The 16,024-nt window shown below is 52.6% G+C and overlaps 1 protein-coding gene across 2 annotated transcripts in view; it reads left to right on the forward strand.

The window, feature by feature from the left end:
* The window catches only part of LOC148056045 (uncharacterized), a 44,547-nt gene that overhangs the window by 28,368 nt on the left and 155 nt on the right, over window positions 1-16,024 (forward strand). The window contains exons 1-15 of one of the 2 annotated variants that reach the window (XR_015704209.1): window positions 2,566-2,634; window positions 3,629-3,681; window positions 3,777-3,839; window positions 3,929-4,454; window positions 5,460-5,512; window positions 5,608-5,670; window positions 5,760-6,285; window positions 7,290-7,342; window positions 7,438-7,500; window positions 7,590-8,115; window positions 9,118-9,170; window positions 9,266-9,328; window positions 9,418-9,943; window positions 11,124-11,245; window positions 14,750-16,024. The exon at window positions 14,750-16,024 is cut by the window's right edge and continues 155 nt beyond it. Coding sequence is in view for 1 of the 2 variants with exons in the window: in XM_087755137.1 (XP_087611263.1) it covers window positions 95-162; window positions 248-349; window positions 1,659-1,701; window positions 1,818-1,861; window positions 1,958-2,020; window positions 2,110-2,122 (333 nt within the window). In the remaining variant the exon portion in view is untranslated. Of the gene's footprint in view, window positions 163-247; window positions 350-1,658; window positions 1,702-1,817; window positions 1,862-1,957; window positions 2,021-2,109; window positions 2,635-3,628; window positions 3,682-3,776; window positions 3,840-3,928; window positions 4,455-5,459; window positions 5,513-5,607; window positions 5,671-5,759; window positions 6,286-7,289; window positions 7,343-7,437; window positions 7,501-7,589; window positions 8,116-9,117; window positions 9,171-9,265; window positions 9,329-9,417; window positions 9,944-11,123; window positions 11,246-14,749 lie in introns of those variants that run through there. The other variant, XM_087755137.1, reaches the window with a different exon arrangement.

A 16,024-nucleotide genomic window follows, 5' to 3' on the forward strand; every position in this document is an offset into this window, starting at 1 on the left:
TCAGAGGAGCAAAGCAGCGCTTTGAGCGGTCCGAGAAGGCGAGGTGGTTGCGGGCCTGTTAGTGTCTGAGAGTAAACTCTCCTGCTGCAACTCGATGAAGCTTTTCTCTTTGGTTTGGCAGGTTCTGTGGAGGCTGCCTTGGGAATCGGATAAGCATTTGAGGTGAGCTGGGTAGCGGGGAGGAGGAGCACGGGACCGGTGACTTTTCACAAGCACAATGGTAATTTTGTGTATCTGAGCATTTTAGTGCCACAAGGAACGACGGCCGCAGCCTCCGTCTCTGGAATCGGCGCGGAGCAGGCGAGCGGAACGCCACGGTGCTTCCGAGGATGAAAGCGGTGTGGAAGAGGTCAGCGTCTGCTGTCGGGATGCTTACTGCTGGTGGTGTGGGAATTTTTTGCAGATGATGAAGAGGAACTTGGGAACCGTGGGGAAAATATCAGCTAGCTGATGTGTATTTTCTCAAGGATGGATTCACGCTCCTGGCTGTCTGCCAGCTGAGTTGAGGGGCTGGCACTTGGAAGGGGGCAAGGAGACAAGGTTGGCCATTGCAGGAAGGGGTTTTAAAGGTAGCGCAGGGGAGAGGTCTGTCTGGGAACAGTGCCCTCCGGGCAGGTAAAGGGAGCAGGTTTTTCTTTGGCACGATGCCAGCGTGCGTCGGGCAGGGCGGTTCCAGGCTGTGTATGTTGCATGGTCTGTGTCGTGTCTTCTGTGTCTTACACCTTTGTTCGGTCTCGATGTCATCTTTGCACCCAAGGAGGGCGGTACGTGCCTCGGGCACCATCCCTAGCGTCTCGAACGATTGTACTCATCAGCATAGTGCCGATCGGGCACTGCTTTTCTGGTGTTAAACGTGTGGCGTGGATCGGTCTGGCGTTTTGACGTTTCTGACGGTCCTCTTTTGCGGCATCGCTTCCGGCTGCGTCAGCAGCTCCATTCTCTTGCCGTCCATTTTTGCCAACTGGGGTTTCTTTCCTGCATCGTTACGTTCTTAGGTCTTGAAGCCGGCCTCGTTGCGCCTGCATACTCTCAGTTTTGAAAATAACTTTGTGTTACGGGCTGTGATGTTCCACTCTTTTACTGGGGCTGCCCTAGAGGCTCCTCACATAGCCGTCACGGTGGTCTTGCTCGACGGCGTCTTCGGTCCGGGTGTTGCTCTTCTTGACGAGAGTTCTCTCTCGTCTTTGAGGCACGTTGTTTGTAGTGTTCTGTGGAGTGTCGGTGTGTACGTGCGTGTGTTTGGCCTGGAGCCGCCCTGCCCGGGGGGCGTAGAGTCAGGGGGTTGGTGGAATAGCGATAAGCGTCTGTGGCTAATGTGTTGCTGTGCCTAGACCGTTGAGGCAAAGGCTGTACGGTCATCTTGGACTGAGTAGCTGTCGGCAGTGGGTGAGAACGAGAATTACTGTAGTGCTTGGCAGGTGCCAAGGGGATGAAGGTAGATGTCTCAGGGAGACCACTAGAGTGCTACTTGAGCAGAATGAATCTCAAAGGTGTTAAGGGTTATATGTGTAGGGCCTGATATTTGAGTTACATGTTTCTTTTAATAGTAGGCTGTGGTTGGCCTGCAGATGGTATTGCTAAATAGGAACAAGACCTCTGGAATTGTTAAGCTATTGCTCAGGATCCAGGTGACATGTTCAATACTATTTGTTTTCAAGATGCAGAAGGATGAGTTGTCCAGGGACACGAAGGAGAAATGAGGTCAGTGCTGTAAAGAGGGTGGGTTGGTGTGTGGTATTAGAGGGCACATGAAACTGGTAGCTATTTAACTACATTATGGTGTTTCTAACTTTTTTGTTTAATGTGAACGTTCCAAGCGAGGAGCGATGTGGGATATGGGCCCAGAGCTGACTTGGGCAAGGTGAGCAGGGATTGATAGGTTGAAGTAGCGGTTATTTTTTCAGGTAGCGTGTGGCTGGTCCAGGCATAAGCGACGCCTGTTGTTTCTGTCTTACAGATGGCGCGTAAGCCTGAAAGAGGCAAGCCAAAGAGACGAAGGTGGGGCGGGCGAGCTGTCAAGGTAAAGGAGGGTGAGACGGGGATCGGTGCGGGCAGGCTGTGGTTTCGGGCAGTATCTCAGCATGTGCCTTTTTGCTTGGGTTTCTGCAGGTGCCGTATGTAGGCTCGGAGGGTTGTTGCCGCATGTCGACGCGCGGTCCTGGAAGGTGAGGCGGTGGTGGGCCAGGTTGGCATCTCATAGCCGAGTATTGTATGGCAATGGAGTTGCAGTGTTTCTCTTAGGGTTTGCAGGTTCTTTGGGGGCTGCCTTTGGAAGTGGAGGAGCATTGGAGGTGAGCTGGGTAGTAGGGAGGTGAAGCGTGGGGCTGGTGTTTTCTTGCAAGCGCAAAGGTAACTTTGCATCTCTCGGTATCCTAGGTGCCGGAAGCGATGACAGCTGCAGCGTCGGACTGCGGAATGGGCAGGGAGCGGGTAAGCGGTCTGCCACGGCGCATGTGAAGTGGCAGCTGTTTTGCAAAAGGTCTGCGTTGACTGATGTGATGGTGACTGTGATGGCATTGGTTTTGTTCTGCAGAGGGTGAAGAGGAACCTGGCGATGGCAGGATGAATCCAGCGGGCTGAGTGTGGTTTTCCTTGTCAAGGATGGATTCAGCCTCACGGCCGTCTGCGAGCTAAGTTGAGGCTCTAGTGCTGGAGAGGGGTCGGGGGAGGGAGGGTACAAGGTTGGCCATTGCAGGATGGGGATTTAAAAGTAGCGCTGGGGAGAGGTCTGTCTGGGAACAGTGCTGTCTAGGCGGCTAGAGGGAGCAGGTTAGTCTTCAGCTCGATGGCAGCGTGCACCAGGCAGTTCCAGGCCGTGTCTGTTGCGTAGCTCGTGTGGTGCGTTTTCTGCGTCTTACACTTTTCTTGGGTCTCGATGTCGTCTTTGCGCCTAAGGTGGGCAGGATGTGCCTGGGGCGGCATATGCCTCGGGTGCCATTCCTGGCATCTGAAACACCTGTACTCATCGGCATAGTGCGAATCGGGCGCTGCTTTTCTGGCGTTTAAAGCGTACGGCGTGGATCGGTCTGGCGTCTCGGAGGTTTCCAGGCGGTCCTCTTTTGCGGCGACGTTTCCGGCTGCGTGAGCAGCTCTGTTCTCTTGCTGTCCATTTTAGTGGACGGGGGTTTCTTCCCTGCATCCTTATGTTCTTAGGTCTTGAAGCCGGGCTCGTTGCGCTAGCGTCCTCTCAGTTTTGAGAGTAACTTCGTGTTACGGGCTGTGATGTTCCTCTCTCTTTTGGCGGCTGCCCTAGAGGCTCCTCACATTGCTATCACGGTGCCGCAGGTGGTCTTGCTCGACGGCGTCTTCGGTCTGGGTGTCGTTCTTGTTGCCGAGAGTTCTCTCTCATCTTTGAGGCCTGTTGTTTGTAGTGTTCTGTGGAGTGTCGGGGTGTGTGTGTGCTTGGCCTGGAGCCGCCCTGCCCGGGGGGCGTAGAGTCAGGGGGTTGGTGGAATAGCGATAAGCGTCTGTGGCTAATGTGTTGCTGTGCCTAGACTGTTGAGGCAAAGGTTGCACAGTCATCTTGGACTGAGTAGCTGAGGTACTAGAGGGAACATGTGACTGGTGGCTATCTGACTACATTATGGTGTTTCTAATGCTTCTTTTTTTTTTTTTATTTAATGTGAAGGTTCCAAGCGAGGAGTGATGTGGGATATGGGCCCTGGAGCTGACTTGGACAAGGTGAGTGGGGACTGGTAGGCCGAAGTAGTGGTTATTTTTCAGGTGGTGTGTGGCTGGCCCTGTTATAAGCAACTCCTGTTGTTTCGGTCTTACAGGTGGTGCGTAAGCCTGCATGAGGCAAGCCAAACTGACGAAGGTGGGGCGGGTGAGCTGTCAAGGTAAAGGAGGGTGAGACGGGGATCGGTGTTGGCAGGCTGTGGTTTCGGGCAGTATCTCAGCATGTGCCTCTTTGCTTGGGTTTCTGCAGGTGCCGTATGCAGGCTCGGAGCGATGCCGCCGCATGTCGACGAGCAGTCCCGGAAGGTGAGGCGGTGGTGGGCCAGGTTGGCATCTAATAGCAGCTGAGTATTGTATGGCAATGGAGTTGCAGTGTTTCTCTTAGGGTTTGCAGGTTCTGCGGGGGCTGCCTTTGGAAGTGGAGGAGCATTGGAGGTGAGCTGGGTAGTAGGGAGGTGAAGCGTGGGGCTGGTGTTTTCTTGCAAGCGCAAAGGTAACTTTGCATCTCTCGGTATCCTAGGTGCCGGAAGCGATGACAGCTGCAGCGTCGGACTCCGGAATCAGTGGGGAGCAGGTGAACGGCCTGCAACGGCGCATGTGAAGTGGCAGCTGTTTTGTGAAAGGTCTGCGTTGACTGATGTGATGGTGACTGATGGCATCGGTTTTCTTCTGCAGAGGGTGAAGAGGAACCTGGCGACGGCAGGATGAATCCAGCGGGCTGAGTGTGGTTTTCTTTGTCAAGGATGGATTCAGCCTCACGGCCGTCTGCAAGCTAAGTTGAGGCTCTAGTGCTGGAGAGGGGTCGGGGGAGGGAGGGTACATGGTTGGCCGTAGCAGGAAGGGGTTTTAAAGGTAGCGCTGGGGAGAGGTCTGTCTGGGAACAGTGCTGTCTAGGCGGCTAGAGGGAGCAGATTAGTCTTCAGCTCGATGGCAGCGTGTGCTGGGCAGGGCGGTTCCAGGCTGTGTCTGTTGTTGTGTAGCTTGTGTGGTGTGTCTTTTGTGTCTTACACCTTTGTTGTGTCTATATGTCGTCTTTGCGCCTAAGGTGGGCAGGATGTGCCTGGGGCGGCATATGCCTCGGGTGCCATTCCTGGCGTCTCAAACAGTTGTACTCGTCGGCATAGTGCCAATCGGGCGCTGCTTTTCTGGCGTTTAAAGCGTGCGGCGTGGATCGGTCTGGCGTCTCGGAGGTTTCCGGGCGGTCCTCTTTTGCGGCGACGTTTCCGGCTGCGTGAGCAGCTCTGTTCTCTTGCTGTCCATTTTAGTGGACGGGGGTTTCTTCCCTGCATCCTTATGTTCTTAGGTCTTGAAGCCGGGCTCGTTGCGCTAGCGTCCTCTCAGTTTTGAGAGTAACTTCGTGTTACGGGCTGTGATGTTCCTCTCTCTTTTGGCGGCTGCCCTAGAGGCTCCTCACATTGCTATCACGGTGCCGCAGGTGGTCTTGCTCGACGGCGTCTTCGGTCTGGGTGTCGTTCTTGTTGCCGAGAGTTCTCTCTCGTCTTTGAGGCCTGTTGTTTGTAGTGTTCTGTGGAGTGTCGGGGGGTGTGTGTGCTTGGCCTGGAGCCGCCCTGCCCGGGGGCCGTAGAGTCAGGGGGTTGGTGGAATAGCGATAAGCGTCTGTGGCTAATGTGTTGCTGTGCCTAGACTGTTGAGGCAAAGGTTGCACAGTCATCTTGGACTGAGTAGCTGAGGTACTAGAGGGAACATGTGACTGGTGGCTATCTGACTACATTATGGTGTTTCTAATGCTTCTTTTTTTTTTTTTTTTATTTAATGTGAAGGTTCCAAGCGAGGAGTGATGTGGGATATGGGCCCTGGAGCTGACTTGGACAAGGTGAGTGGGGACTGGTAGGCCGAAGTAGTGGTTATTTTTCAGGTGGTGTGTGGCTGGCCCTGTTATAAGCAACTCCTGTTGTTTCGGTCTTACAGGTGGTGCGTAAGCCTGCATGAGGCAAGCCAAACTGACGAAGGTGGGGCGGGTGAGCTGTCAAGGTAAAGGAGGGTGAGACGGGGATCGGTGTTGGCAGGCTGTGGTTTCGGGCAGTATCTCAGCATGTGCCTCTTTGCTTGGGTTTCTGCAGGTGCCGTATGCAGGCTCGGAGCGATGCCGCCGCATGTCGACGAGCAGTCCCGGAAGGTGAGGCGGTGGTGGGCCAGGTTGGCATCTAATAGCAGCTGAGTATTGTATGGCAATGGAGTTGCAGTGTTTCTCTTAGGGTTTGCAGGTTCTGCGGGGGCTGCCTTTGGAAGTGGAGGAGCATTGGAGGTGAGCTGGGTAGTAGGGAGGTGAAGCGTGGGGCTGGTGTTTTCTTGCAAGCGCAAAGGTAACTTTGCATCTCTCGGTATCCTAGGTGCCGGAAGCGATGACAGCTGCAGCGTCGGACTCCGGAATCAGTGGGGAGCAGGTGAACGGCCTGCAACGGCGCATGTGAAGTGGCAGCTGTTTTGTGAAAGGTCTGCGTTGACTGATGTGATGGTGACTGATGGCATCGGTTTTCTTCTGCAGAGGGTGAAGAGGAACCTGGCGACGGCAGGATGAATCCAGCGGGCTGAGTGTGGTTTTCTTTGTCAAGGATGGATTCAGCCTCACGGCCGTCTGCAAGCTAAGTTGAGGCTCTAGTGCTGGAGAGGGGTCGGGGGAGGGAGGGTACATGGTTGGCCGTAGCAGGAAGGGGTTTTAAAGGTAGCGCTGGGGAGAGGTCTGTCTGGGAACAGTGCTGTCTAGGCGGCTAGAGGGAGCAGATTAGTCTTCAGCTCGATGGCAGCGTGTGCTGGGCAGGGCGGTTCCAGGCTGTGTCTGTTGTTGTGTAGCTTGTGTGGTGTGTCTTTTGTGTCTTACACCTTTGTTGTGTCTATATGTCGTCTTTGCGCCTAAGGTGGGCAGGATGTGCCTGGGGCGGCATATGCCTCGGGTGCCATTCCTGGCGTCTCAAACAGTTGTACTCGTCGGCATAGTGCCAATCGGGCGCTGCTTTTCTGGCGTTTAAAGCGTGCGGCGTGGATCGGTCTGGCGTCTCGGAGGTTTCCGGGCGGTCCTCTTTTGCGGCGACGTTTCCGGCTGCGTGAGCAGCTCTGTTCTCTTGCTGTCCATTTTAGTGGACGGGGGTTTCTTCCCTGCATCCTTATGTTCTTAGGTCTTGAAGCCGGGCTCGTTGCGCTAGCGTCCTCTCAGTTTTGAGAGTAACTTCGTGTTACGGGCTGTGATGTTCCTCTCTCTTTTGGCGGCTGCCCTAGAGGCTCCTCACATTGCTATCACGGTGCCGCAGGTGGTCTTGCTCGACGGCGTCTTCGGTCTGGGTGTCGTTCTTGTTGCCGAGAGTTCTCTCTCGTCTTTGAGGCCTGTTGTTTGTAGTGTTCTGTGGAGTGTCGGGGGGTGTGTGTGCTTGGCCTGGAGCCGCCCTGCCCGGGGGCCGTAGTGTCAGGGGGTTGGTGGAATAGCGATAAGCGTCTGTGGCTAATGTGTTGCTGTGCCTAGACTGTTGAGGCAAAGGTTGCACAGTCATCTTGGACTGAGTAGCTGAGGTACTAGAGGGAACATGTGACTGGTGGCTATCTGACTACATTATGGTGTTTCTAATGCTTCTTTTTTTTTTTTTTTATTTAATGTGAAGGTTCCAAGCGAGGAGTGATGTGGGATATGGGCCCTGGAGCTGACTTGGACAAGGTGAGTGGGGACTGGTAGGCCGAAGTAGTGGTTATTTTTCAGGTGGTGTGTGGCTGGCCCTGTTATAAGCAACTCCTGTTGTTTCGGTCTTACAGGTGGTGCGTAAGCCTGCATGAGGCAAGCCAAACTGACGAAGGTGGGGCGGGTGAGCTGTCAAGGTAAAGGAGGGTGAGACGGGGATCGGTGTTGGCAGGCTGTGGTTTCGGGCAGTATCTCAGCATGTGCCTCTTTGCTTGGGTTTCTGCAGGTGCCGTATGCAGGCTCGGAGCGATGCCGCCGCATGTCGACGAGCAGTCCCGGAAGGTGAGGCGGTGGTGGGCCAGGTTGGCATCTAATAGCAGCTGAGTATTGTATGGCAATGGAGTTGCAGTGTTTCTCTTAGGGTTTGCAGGTTCTGCGGGGGCTGCCTTTGGAAGTGGAGGAGCATTGGAGGTGAGCTGGGTAGTAGGGAGGTGAAGCGTGGGGCTGGTGTTTTCTTGCAAGCGCAAAGGTAACTTTGCATCTCTCGGTATCCTAGGTGCCGGAAGCGATGACAGCTGCAGCGTCGGACTCCGGAATCAGTGGGGAGCAGGTGAACGGCCTGCAACGGCGCATGTGAAGTGGCAGCTGTTTTGTGAAAGGTCTGCGTTGACTGATGTGATGGTGACTGATGGCATCGGTTTTCTTCTGCAGAGGGTGAAGAGGAACCTGGCGACGGCAGGATGAATCCAGCGGGCTGAGTGTGGTTTTCTTTGTCAAGGATGGATTCAGCCTCACGGCCGTCTGCAAGCTAAGTTGAGGCTCTAGTGCTGGAGAGGGGTCGGGGGAGGGAGGGTACATGGTTGGCCGTAGCAGGAAGGGGTTTTAAAGGTAGCGCTGGGGAGAGGTCTGTCTGGGAACAGTGCTGTCTAGGCGGCTAGAGGGAGCAGATTAGTCTTCAGCTCGATGGCAGCGTGTGCTGGGCAGGGCGGTTCCAGGCTGTGTCTGTTGTTGTGTAGCTTGTGTGGTGTGTCTTTTGTGTCTTACACCTTTGTTGTGTCTATATGTCGTCTTTGCGCCTAAGGTGGGCAGGATGTGCCTGGGGCGGCATATGCCTCGGGTGCCATTCCTGGCGTCTCAAACAGTTGTACTCGTCGGCATAGTGCCAATCGGGCGCTGCTTTTCTGGCGTTTAAAGCGTGCGGCGTGGATCGGTCTGGCGTCTCGGAGGTTTCCGGGCGGTCCTCTTTTGCGGCGACGTTTCCGGCTGCGTGAGCAGCTCTGTTCTCTTGCTGTCCATTTTAGTGGACGGGGGTTTCTTCCTGCATCCTTATGTTCTTAGGTCTTGAAGCCGGGCTCGTTGCGCTAGCGTCCTCTCAGTTTTGAGAGTAACTTCGTGTTACGGGCTGTGATGTTCCTCTCTCTTTTGGCGGCTGCCCTAGAGGCTCCTCACATTGCTATCACGGTGCCGCAGGTGGTCTTGCTCGACGGCGTCTTCGGTCTGGGTGTCGTTCTTGTTGCCGAGAGTTCTCTCTCGTCTTTGAGGCCTGTTGTTTGTAGTGTTCTGTGGAGTGTCGGGGGGTGTGTGTGCTTGGCCTGGAGCCGCCCTGCCCGGGGGCCGTAGAGTCAGGGGGTTGGTGGAATAGCGATAAGCGTCTGTGGCTAATGTGTTGCTGTGCCTAGACTGTTGAGGCAAAGGTTGCACAGTCATCTTGGACTGAGTAGCTGAGGTACTAGAGGGAACATGTGACTGGTGGCTATCTGACTACATTATGGTGTTTCTAATGCTTCTTTTTTTTTTTTTTATTTAATGTGAAGGTTCCAAGCGAGGAGTGATGTGGGATATGGGCCCTGGAGCTGACTTGGACAAGGTGAGTGGGGACTGGTAGGCCGAAGTAGTGGTTATTTTTCAGGTGGTGTGTGGCTGGCCCTGTTATAAGCAACTCCTGTTGTTTCGGTCTTACAGGTGGTGCGTAAGCCTGCATGAGGCAAGCCAAACTGACGAAGGTGGGGCGGGTGAGCTGTCAAGGTAAAGGAGGGTGAGACGGGGATCGGTGTTGGCAGGCTGTGGTTTCGGGCAGTATCTCAGCATGTGCCTCTTTGCTTGGGTTTCTGCAGGTGCCGTATGCAGGCTCGGAGCGATGCCGCCGCATGTCGACGAGCAGTCCCGGAAGGTGAGGCGGTGGTGGGCCAGGTTGGCATCTAATAGCAGCTGAGTATTGTATGGCAATGGAGTTGCAGTGTTTCTCTTAGGGTTTGCAGGTTCTGCGGGGGCTGCCTTTGGAAGTGGAGGAGCATTGGAGGTGAGCTGGGTAGTAGGGAGGTGAAGCGTGGGGCTGGTGTTTTCTTGCAAGCGCAAAGGTAACTTTGCATCTCTCGGTATCCTAGGTGCCGGAAGCGATGACAGCTGCAGCGTCGGACTCCGGAATCAGTGGGGAGCAGGTGAACGGCCTGCAACGGCGCATGTGAAGTGGCAGCTGTTTTGTGAAAGGTCTGCGTTGACTGATGTGATGGTGACTGATGGCATCGGTTTTCTTCTGCAGAGGGTGAAGAGGAACCTGGCGACGGCAGGATGAATCCAGCGGGCTGAGTGTGGTTTTCTTTGTCAAGGATGGATTCAGCCTCACGGCCGTCTGCAAGCTAAGTTGAGGCTCTAGTGCTGGAGAGGGGTCGGGGGAGGGAGGGTACATGGTTGGCCGTAGCAGGAAGGGGTTTTAAAGGTAGCGCTGGGGAGAGGTCTGTCTGGGAACAGTGCTGTCTAGGCGGCTAGAGGGAGCAGATTAGTCTTCAGCTCGATGGCAGCGTGTGCTGGGCAGGGCGGTTCCAGGCTGTGTCTGTTGTTGTGTAGCTTGTGTGGTGTGTCTTTTGTGTCTTACACCTTTGTTGTGTCTATATGTCGTCTTTGCGCCTAAGGTGGGCAGGATGTGCCTGGGGCGGCATATGCCTCGGGTGCCATTCCTGGCGTCTCAAACAGTTGTACTCGTCGGCATAGTGCCAATCGGGCGCTGCTTTTCTGGCGTTTAAAGCGTGCGGCGTGGATCGGTCTGGCGTCTCGGAGGTTTCCGGGCGGTCCTCTTTTGCGGCGACGTTTCCGGCTGCGTGAGCAGCTCTGTTCTCTTGCTGTCCATTTTAGTGGACGGGGGTTTCTTCCCTGCATCCTTACGTTTTTAGGTCTTGAAGCTGGGCTTGTTGCGCCGATGTCCTCTCAGTTTTGAGAGTAACTTTGTGTTACAGGCCTTGACGTTCCTCTCTTTCTGGGGTGGCCCTAGAGGCTCCTCACACTGCCATCACGGTCCCACAGGTGGTCTTCCTTGACGGCATCCTCTGTTCATGTGTCATTCTTGTTGCAGAGACTTCTCTCTTGTCTTTGAGGCCTGTTGTTTGTAGTGTTCTGTGGAGTGTCGGGGTGTGTGTGTGCTTGGCCTGGAGCTGCCCTGCCTGGGGGGTGTAGAATCAGGGGTAGGTGGGACAGCAGTGACAGTCTATGGTTAATGTGTTGCTGTGCGTAGACCGTTGAGGCAAAGGCTATACAGTCATCTTGGACTGAGTAGCTATCAGCAGGGTTTTTGTATTTAACAGTGTTATATGGGGATGTGTAGAGCTGTGTGGGAGGTGTTGTTTAGGGGTATCAATGGAGCTTACATCTCAAAGGTGTTAATGTTTTTTTGTTTGGTGATTAAATGGGTTTTGTGGTTAGTGTTTAATTTTTTTTAATATTGCATGTGGTTGGACTGTTGGTGGTATAATTAAATAGGTACAATAACTCTTGAACTGTTAAGGTATTGCTCTGTTTCTGAGTCAAGCGTTTGATATTATTTTTGCAGATGCAGAGGCACGAGCCATGTGCCAAGTAGCTATAGAGGTGGCAAGTGGAGTACTAAAAGAAGGTTTTTGAGGTCCCTGTCCATTATCTTTCAGAAGTTGTGGAAAATCAGGGGACATACAGGTATGTCAATATGTACCTTTTGCTTTGGTTCTTTTGTGTGCTGCAGGCAGCCTCGGAGGGGGCGTAGCTTCCCGCTGAGGAGCAGTTGGAGGAGGCGAGGTGGTTGTCAGCCGGGTCGTCATTTAATAGTAAAGTATGAAATGGCATGTTGGTTAATCATTTCCCGTTTGGTTTTGTGGGAGCTGTGCTGGCTGCCTTGAGAATCGACTGAGAAGTTGAGGTGGGCTGGGTGGTAGAGGGGAGGCACACGGGGCTGGCTATTTCACCTGAGCGCCACGGGAACTTTGCGTCTTCTGGCATCTTAGGTGCACTGAGTGACAGTCGCAGATTCTTTCTTTAGAATAGGTGTGTAGCAGGTAGGTAGACTGCTATGGTGCTTTTGAGGAGGAGGGTGTCGCAGAAGCGGTTGGCGGTAACCAGACCGGTGCCGAATACTAGCACTGTGTTTTAGTTTGTTAGTGTGTTGTGGGTTTTTGGGTTGGGAGTTGGTTGATTTGTTTTTTTTTTTTTAGATGATGAAGAGGAACTGAGTGAGTGCAGGAGTGTTCTAGTTAGGTGTGCAGTGGTTTTATAATATTTTTTTTTGAGGGCGGATTCGGATCCCTGGCCCTCTGAAAGCTCAGTTGCGGGGTCAGGGCTGAGGAGGTATCAAGGATAGGAATTGCAGGGAGGGGTTATAAAGTTGGTGTCGGGGAGAGGCCTGTCCAGGAGCAGTCTCCTTTGGGAAGGGAAAAGGACCGGGTTACTGTTCTTAGCACGCTGCTGACGTTGGCTGGGCAGGGCGGTTCCATCCTGTGTCTGTGCGTTCTGCTTTTGCGTAGTCTGTCTTCTGTGTCTCGTACCCTGGCTTTCTCGGGTCTTGATGTTTCCGTAGCTCTTGGTGATCATGGGGCCCCTCGGTAAGCCTCCCGAGGATCTCGAACAGGTCGCCTCATTGGCATGGCGTTTCTTGAGCCCTGCTTATCTTGCCGTCGTAGCTTAAAGCGTGGACGTGTCTGGGAAGCGTTGCGTTACAGATGTTTCCGAGGGATCATCTGTTGCGGTGGCCAGCCGGGCGGTCTCCGCAGGTCTGCTTTTGAGAGTTATATTTTTTAAGGTCGTCTTCAGGGGTTTCATCCCTGGTTCCGTAATGGTCTTAGGTCTTAAATCCTGGCTTGTCATGCATCCATTTATCTTTTTTAGATGGTGGTTTTATCTCATGGGCCATGGCAGGCCCATGTCTTTTCTTGGGATGCTGTAGAGCATTCGTGCTGTCGTGGCGCTGTAGGGGTTCTGTTACGGAGGCATCTTCCCTACTGGAGTCGTTCCCGCTCGCGATCTTCTCGGGTCTCAAGGTCATGTGGTTTGTGATGTCTGTGTGCAGTGTCTGTCTGTGTGTTGGGGTTGGGGCTGCTCTGCCCAGGAGCGTAGCAATATTGGAGATGGGGGTAGCATAGCCTTATGGTGCTATGTCCATTTGTACAGTATATGTAGGCAAAGATTGTAGAGGCCATCTCAAGGCAAGCAGCTGTAGACAGGTGCCGCAGTTACTTCTGTTGTGTTTTGCAGTTGCCGGAGGCTGGACTGGCGCATGTAGCGAAGCGCCATCTTCGGCTTGCTGTAACGGAAGGTGAAACTTGGGAATTGTACGGAGCCCAAGGTTGTTTAGAGGTGCACTGTGAGGCAGTTCCAGGGATAGCTCTGGAACTGGGGGGCTGTGCTGCAGTGGCAGCTGGGTGGTGTAACTGTAGTGTTTTGAGTGAGCGGTGGTTGAAGGATTGTTTGGTTCCAGAGTGTGCCTAACCTTGTATGTGTGAAGCATTTTATTGGAGGTTGTAGATAACGTTGAGAGTAACTTATTTCATAGATAGTTAGAAAAAAAAAAAAACACATCCCAGCTGGGGGATTTGTTTGGTTTTTTTTCTCCTGGCTGTTTCTTTTTTTCCCCAGTCCTGGCCGCTCTGCGAGGTGATGATCATCGCCAAGGTTTGGGCGGAGGTCAGGCTCGGGCCGGGGTTTTTGCAGGCTGGGCGAAAATTTTTTCTTTTTGAGGCTCCCGGGAACACCGTTCCCAGGGAGCGCCGCAGAGGCAGGGCGATTGGTCTGTTGTGGCATGCTGGTGGTGGAATGGATTGGCTGAGACTGAGGCATGGTTTGGGTGGTAGCTGAATGAGCGGTGTGTTTGGAATGCATCTACCCTGTGATGATTGGTGGTTGAAGGAATGTCCAGTTCCTGAATGTGCCTAACCTTGTATGTGTGAAGTATTTTATTGCAGGTTGTAGGTAACATTGAGAGTACTTTATTTCATAGATACTTAGAATAAAAAAACCCCAGCTGGGGGATTTTTTTTTTTTTCCCCTGGCTGGGTTTTTTTTTCCCCGGTCCCGGCCGCTCTGCGAGGCGATGATCATCGCCAAGGTTTGGGTGGAGGTCAGGCTCGGGCTGGGGTTTTCGCAGGCAGGGCGAATTTTTTTTGAGGCCCCTGGGGACACTGTTCCTGGAGGGTGCCGCAGAGGCAGGGCAACGGTCCGTTGTGGAATGGATTGGCTGAGACCGAGGCATGGTTTGGGTGGTAGCTGAATGAGCGGTGTGTTTGGAATGCATCTACCCTGTCATGATTGGTGGTTGAAGGAATGTCCAGTTCCTGAATGTGCCTAACCTTGTTTGGGTGAAGTATTTTATTGCAGGTTCTAGGTAATGTTGAGAGTAATGTATTTCATATATACTTAGAATAAAAAAAAAACCCAGCTGGGGGATTTTTTTTTTTTTTCCCCTGGCTGGGTTTTTTTTTTCCCTGGTCCCGGCCACTCTGTGAGGTGATGATCATCGCCAAGGTTTGGGCGGAGGTCAGGCTTGGGCCAGGGTTTTTGCAGGCAGGGTGTGTGTGGTGTTTTTTTTTTTTTTTTTTTTTTTTTAGGCTCCCGGGAACACTGTTCCCAGGGAGTGCCGCAGAGGCAGGGCAACTGTCCGTTGTGGCATGCCGGTGGTGGAATGGATTGGCCGAGACCGAGGCATGGTTTGGGTGGTAGCTGAATGAGCGGTGTGTTTGGAATGCATCTACCCTGTGATCATTGGTGGTTGAAGGAATGTCCAGTTCCTGAATGTGCCTAACCTTGTATGTGTGAAGTATTTTATTGCAGGTTGTAGGTAACATTGAGAGTACTTTATTTCATAGATACTTAGAATAAAAAAACCCCAGCTGGGGGATTTTTTTTTTTTCCCCTGGCTGGGTTTTTTTTTCCCCGGTCCCGGCCGCTCTGTGAGGCGATGATCATCGCCAAGGTTTGGGCGGAGGTCAGGCTTGGGCCGGGGTTTTTGCAGGCAGGGCAAATTTTTTTGAGGCCCCTGGGGACACCGTTCCTGGAGGGTGCTGCAGAGGCAGGGCAATGGTCCGTTGTGGCATGCCGGTAGTGGAATGGATTGGCTGAGACCGAGGCATGGTTTGGGTGGTAGCTGAATGAGCGGTGTGTTTGGAATGCCTCTAACCTTTTATGATGGTGTGGGGGTGTTTTGTTTCTTTGCAGGTTCCAGGTGGAAATGAAATTTTTCCTTTGCAGACATGTCAAAATGAAAGCAAATTAAAAAAACTCCAGCTGGGGAATTTGGTTTTCCCCCAGTAGCGTTGTGCTTTTTGAGAAGGTCAGCAATGACTGACAGGGATTCTGACAACAGGAAAAAAAATTTATGATACCTGTAGTTGATCATCTTGTGATCTCATGGACAGCGGTACTGAGCGAAAGACTTTTGAGCTCTCCTGGACCTCAGCGGGCCGTGCCAGCATCTTCCTCTGAGTGGGGATGCCTCTCAGAGCTGAGAAGTTTTGGAGTTTCCCTATAGAGGCTGGATAACAGTATACGGGCCGATATCTGATGCCTCTCACTCCTTGGGAGTCAACCCTTGCCTGTTGAGATGGTAGTTGTTTGATGTGAGCATTTTTTGGAACATGAGGGGAATTTTCACTGAATGCCTTTATGTATGTTTATTGAGAGTATTTCACTAAGTCTGTAACAAATGACAAAGCTGTATGTGTGTAACAATAAAAATGTTGTAGTAAACCCTATGTAATCAGTTTGTGACTGGTAAATGAACTAATGAGTAGGTATTGCTAAATTCCAACAAGGGTGACTGTGAACGCCCCTTAAACCACCGCTAGACGTGTATACCCTGTAGTTGTGAACTGTTGACCAAGTCTGAGACTAGGATTGGATCCAGCCGCACCTAGACTCCTCTCTGAGAAGGAGTTTAGAAAGCAAGGGGGTCCATTCTGAACCTCGTGACTCAACAGGAGGGCCTCCCTTGTTGTCCTTTGTATTTGCTTAGGACCCAATATTGTCTTGACTGTGGTGTTGTCCTGACTGTGAGCCCCCTCCTGAAATCACTGCTGGATGGGTATACCCCGCAGCTGTGAACCGTAGACCAAGTCTGAGACTAGGATTGGATCCAGCCGCACCTAGGCTCCTCTCTGAGAAGGAGTTTAGAAAGCAAGGGGGTCCATTTTGAACCTCGTGACTGAATGGGAGCGCCTCCCTTGGTATTTGCTTGTACCTCAATTTTGTATTTTTTTTTCTGTCTATATAGAACTGACTTAATTTTGTGTATACATATATTACATGTGATATGGAAGTAATAGCGAAGCTTGCCTTTATTAGGGTTGTGTGGTATGAAAAAAAAATGGTTGTGGAAAGGTTGCGATGCAGGTGATATTGGATCAGGTTTGCCTTGCATGTGTGTGTAAAAATTGTGAAAGCGGTTGTAATGGAGCTTTTTGTAGGGCCAGTTTTGTCTCTGGAGTCTGTAGA

Source organism: Nipponia nippon, unplaced genomic scaffold (genome assembly GCF_047370975.1).
Source record: "Nipponia nippon isolate SJK-2023a ecotype South Korea unplaced genomic scaffold, ASM4737097v1 scaffold_19, whole genome shotgun sequence".
NCBI lineage: Eukaryota > Metazoa > Chordata > Aves > Pelecaniformes > Threskiornithidae > Nipponia > Nipponia nippon.